The sequence below is a fragment of the Leuciscus leuciscus genome, assembly GCF_965113295.1.
Source record: "Leuciscus leuciscus genome assembly, chromosome: 18".
Taxonomy (NCBI): Eukaryota; Metazoa; Chordata; class Actinopteri; order Cypriniformes; family Leuciscidae; genus Leuciscus; species Leuciscus leuciscus.
This window is the reverse complement of record NC_138742.1, coordinates 477,501-482,500: the sequence shown is the minus strand read 5'-3', so window position 1 is coordinate 482,500 and position 5,000 is coordinate 477,501. Positions and strand designations below refer to the sequence as shown.

General features: G+C 41.2%; 1 protein-coding gene across 1 annotated transcript in view; it reads right to left on the bottom strand.

Moving 5' to 3' along the window:
* ephb4b (eph receptor B4b) overlaps positions 1-5,000 on the bottom strand; it is a 37,739-nt gene that overhangs the window by 28,078 nt on the left and 4,661 nt on the right. Inside the window, 1 exon segment of the mRNA XM_082145993.1 lies at positions 546-616. Within this exon segment, the coding sequence (XP_082002119.1) occupies positions 546-616 (71 nt within the window).

Sequence of the window (5,000 nt, the reverse complement as noted above, 5' to 3'; positions counted from 1 at the left end):
TTACATAATTAAAAGTTTTTTTCTTGAATGTAACTCGACACCCTTGCCTCATTTAGTATGTACAGTTCTAGGAATATGTAAATGAGCCCCGCCTCCACTCACTCACAGCAGCTCAGAGATCTTGTACGAATTTGTACGAGTGAGGTCGTACGATTTAGCCACCTCATTAAATGCATACGAATTGCCGTGAGATCTGATTGGTCTATACACTGTGTTTAGCTCAGATATACTCAGCAATGCTGTCGACTTATGAATTTACACATGGTTTGTCTTAAAGCGTATTAAAAACCCCACATAGATACATAAACAACATTAAAAGCTGGATTTCACCACAGGGACTTTGAAATACTACTTTACGCAGTTCTTTAATTACGGCTTAAACACTAGAACACTCTATAAAATAATCATGTTTTGACGCCAGAAATGCATGGATTTTATTGAATAGGGTGCAACTCGTTTCTCATTAAAACAGGCAGGAGTGGGAATCAGAATAATGTTTTAAGTTGTGGTGTGTGTGTGTGTGTGTGTGTGTGTGTGTGTGTCACCTCAGGGTCAGTGTTGGGGTAGATGGTCCATCTCAGATCAGATGTTTCTAGTTTTGTGTTCATCAGCACCTCTGGGAGAGAGAGAGAGAGAGAGAGAGAGTTAAACAACAGCTCATCATCATCAAGAATCATCTGATGAGAAATGATTCATTTGCATGACGAGAGTGTGTGTGCTGTCTTGCTGCTGATGACAGTGAAACACTCATAAACACACATTAACCAGCATCATAATCATGAACAGAGGTTCAGGACTCACTGGAGCTGCTTTAGTTGTGACATTTAATTAATTTTGAAAACTTCTTTCCAACTTGTAATTACAGGACTTTTTTTCACAAGCCGGAAACGGATAATTACAGTAATGTGAAGCATCTTTGATTTGAGTCATATTTAATGCAGTGTAATGTGTTTCTGATGAGCTCTGACTGTAACTCAGCGTTCAGGCTAATGCTGTGCAAACACACCGCGCTAGCGATCAACGCCCAGTTCAACATCTGAACCTCTTTCCACTTCATCTGTCATGAGTAAAGAACGGCACGTCGGACCACAGCGAGCTTCCCGACGGCAGAAGAGGAAGAGCACGGGAAACGTCCCAGCATTCCCTCTGTCTCTGCTATTGTTTCAGTGAAAACACAATGATACCCAGGAGGCAGTTCAGAGCCAAACAAGTGATCGAGTGACATTTTCATTTATTACACACACACACACTCAACACACACACACACACACACACACACAAACAGAAGGGCTGGCAGTATTCCTGCTCATTCCTGAGTATCCGTGGAGCGGAACAGCAAAATTACTGCTCATACTGAACACACACACACACACACACCCACACCCACACACACACACACACACACACACACACACACACACACACACACACACACACACACACACCTCTAATCAACTCGTCGATAATTACAGAGTGAGACTGACAGAATGAGAGAGAGAACTTGAGGAAGATCCAGCAGATCTCGTCTCTCTCTCTCACACACACACACACACGCACACGCACACGCACACGCACACACACACACACACACGCACACGCACACGCACACGCACACGCACACACACACGTATACCCCAGTACTTGAGCGAGCTCTTATCGCATTATAGTCCTTTACATTTATTGCGATCTCAAAATTCTGGCCAGTTGATAATAATACCTAGAATATCAAAATCTTAATCATAATCATAAACTGTTGGTTCGTTGCTTAGTTGGAGACATTAAATTTAACATTTCATTTTCAACAAATGAAAGCAACGACATGTAGAGTTTCTTCAGCCCGAGCTCATTAACCCTGACGTGACCACACACACACACACACACACACACACACACACACACACACGCACGAGCGACTGACATGCAAATGGTCCACGTGGAGGAACGTAGAGCTGTAAACACCCTCATCACCTCAGACAGATAATCAGACTCCAGTACTCCTCTGCTTTCCTCGAGTTAGGAAGACTGTGTTTGGCTGTGTGTTTACCTTGGATTTACCTCAGAAGAATTAGAAGAATGCGATTTGATTATGAGAAAGGTAAGACAGTCATAATAGTAGCATGTTATTGTTGCATAAACTTTACATTGTAGCTACTAGTTAAACTGGTGCCAGACTAACATGTATGTATATATATAGGATATATAGACAGAAACATGTTGAAATATGTTCTCTGCACGCGCTGTGAGTTCGAGTCACTTGCGCTGTGAGTTTGAAAAGCACAACTAGGGGTGTGACGATAACCGCATCACCGCAATATCGCGTTAATGAGATGCCTACCGCGGTGTGAGGTCATCACCGCACTTTTTTTTTTTTTTTTGAAAGTTACAGGAGTGCATATGGTGTGTGATATGAACTATAAACACATTAATATTTGCTTATAATTTACTGTATTCTGCGAGTCCCATGTTCAAGTGCTTCTGGAGAAAAAAAAAAACGCTTCCTGCACAAGGGAGGGACAGTCCATTAAACATATGGGGGATTTATTTTTTTGTGTGTTTCTGATTATTATTAATTAACTGCTAGGTTTCAGTACTTGTGATGTTTACAGATAATGTTCAATTAAATACAAACAAACACAGGCATAAAAGACAAGCATAACGTAAACAGTTGGAGTTAGATTTTAATTGCAAGTAGCGATCTCTCTTATGTGGTAGATAACAGTTGACGGCGCTAGCCGAATGACATTATTCAAAAAATAGCCACGAATCTAGTGTCTAAGCCAAATACTGTGTCGCCTTTGAGGCAGGTGACAATTAAGGGGAATCCGGTGAATTTGGACAAGGCAATATGTCGTATTTGTCGCACAAAAGTATCCGTCTCGCGAGGAAATACCACTAACTTAAGACCACATCTTAGAAAAATTAACCATCCTGTGGCGTTTGGGTCCTACCTTAGGTCGGCGACACACTGGCTGCGTGGCGTGTCCGTTTTTATTTCGGCTCCCATGTTAACAGGTTAGAGCTCGCACACTGCCTGCGTGAGACGCGCGTCTCAGTTACGGCACGAGCCGCGCGGAAAAAAGCGTGCATGCTAGAAATAGAACCGACGCCTATTTTTCACGCAAGCCTGTTGGAAGCGTTTCCTGGCAAAATAGAATAGGAAAAAAAAATGTGTATGTCATTTTTACATGAATACATATTAATAAATTACATTTTGATGTTTGAAAGTTTAGGTTTTGACATAAATGCAGATATAAATGTAATTAAAAAAAATATTATCGATTTTCAAATATTGCACCTATCAATACAGAACGAAATATTCTCTAGCCTATTTTGCCATCAATACTGCCGACGCTGTCTTTGCTGTTATATATTTATGTTTAACATTAAGTATAGGCCTTCCACAACTCTCTCCCCATATGTCTAATATATTACCAATGAGGCTTATATGTCTTATTATCCCCATTAGGGGAGGGGCGTTGTCTTTCTCAGGTGTGAAACACATTAATATTCATGATGTGTTCACGCCTCCTCGCATAAAGCTTTCTCACACAAAACATGTCTTACAAATTTAATATCAATATATTGTCTTATCTGAATGAGCAGTCAGGGTGATTTTCGCATAGTTTTGGAGCAAATATTCTAGGCTACGTTATACAATTTTCAAAAGTCGTGTGAAGAAATAATCAGTATGGGTTTCATGGCCTTATTTCAGTGACAATTTTTTTTTCACAAACCACGCATAAACGTCATTATCTCAAAACTACAAACTTTTACACACATGCTGCTGATATATTATTGTAGCAGAGTTTGTGCTAAATACAGTGTAATCAGACTTTAGCCATGAACATGTCACAAGTAACAGAAATAAGCACAGATGACTAAACCTACACACACACACACACACACACACACACACACACACACACACACACACACTAACCCGACTCCTAACTCTACCCATCACAGAAAACGTTCTGCATTTTCACATTTAAAGAAAAGTTTAGTCCGTGTTTTATAAAGCTTTAGAGTTTAGTGTGTGTTTGAGCTGCTCTACTGGACAGTTTTCAAATATAATTGGCTCTCCAGCTCCTCCCATCTGGCAGCTGATTGGACGAGAGGTAATGGAGCATGTGATTGGCTGAGGACGGGTTAATTAGGCTGCATTCTAGAGGCTCTCAGTTTAATTACACTAATGAGCTTCACAAGCTCTCCAAAACAAACACTCGCAGCTACAAGCGTCCATTCATAACCACACACACACACGCGTCCATTCATACACACACACTCACTCACACACACACACACACACACTCATCTCAGTCACACTATTGGACAATCGCACTGATATCAATGTAATTTCACTGGGCATTACTACAGCTTTACTCAGACGACCTCTCTCCCTGATATATCCCTGAGTCTCCATCGACTCGATCTGTGTTTGATTATCAGCCTGAGTCTCCTCTACACACTCTCTCTCACAAAAGTGTTTTGTTGCTGTTTTATGAAACTCACACACATTCAAGTGTTGATAAAAACAGAACGCATGAAGCTAGACTAAAATGTTTTTAATTAAAAGCCGAGGATCTGTTTTTGATATATTGCATGTTCAGATATTCATACAACTAAATCTTGCGGCGGCCATGATGAACGTTTAGTGAAACCGATCAAAACCGCGGGTTAATAATCCATAACTCAACATTCCAGAGACCAGTGTGACTGAGATCGGGAGTGAAGCGACTGTGTGTGTGTGTGTGAGTGTGAACAGAAAAGGGTTCTTTAAGTTTTAATCCACTTAAAGCGAGTCGAGAAGAGTGAAGAGAAGCCCTTAAAGAGAGAAAGATGGAGGGGTCAGAGGTCACCGCCCATGCTAATCTCCTTCAGCTCGCACTGATGCCAACCAGCAGTTTAATGGGATTTATGGACATTGAGACCCTCACTCTCACACACACACACACACACACACACACACACACACACACACACACACACACACACACACA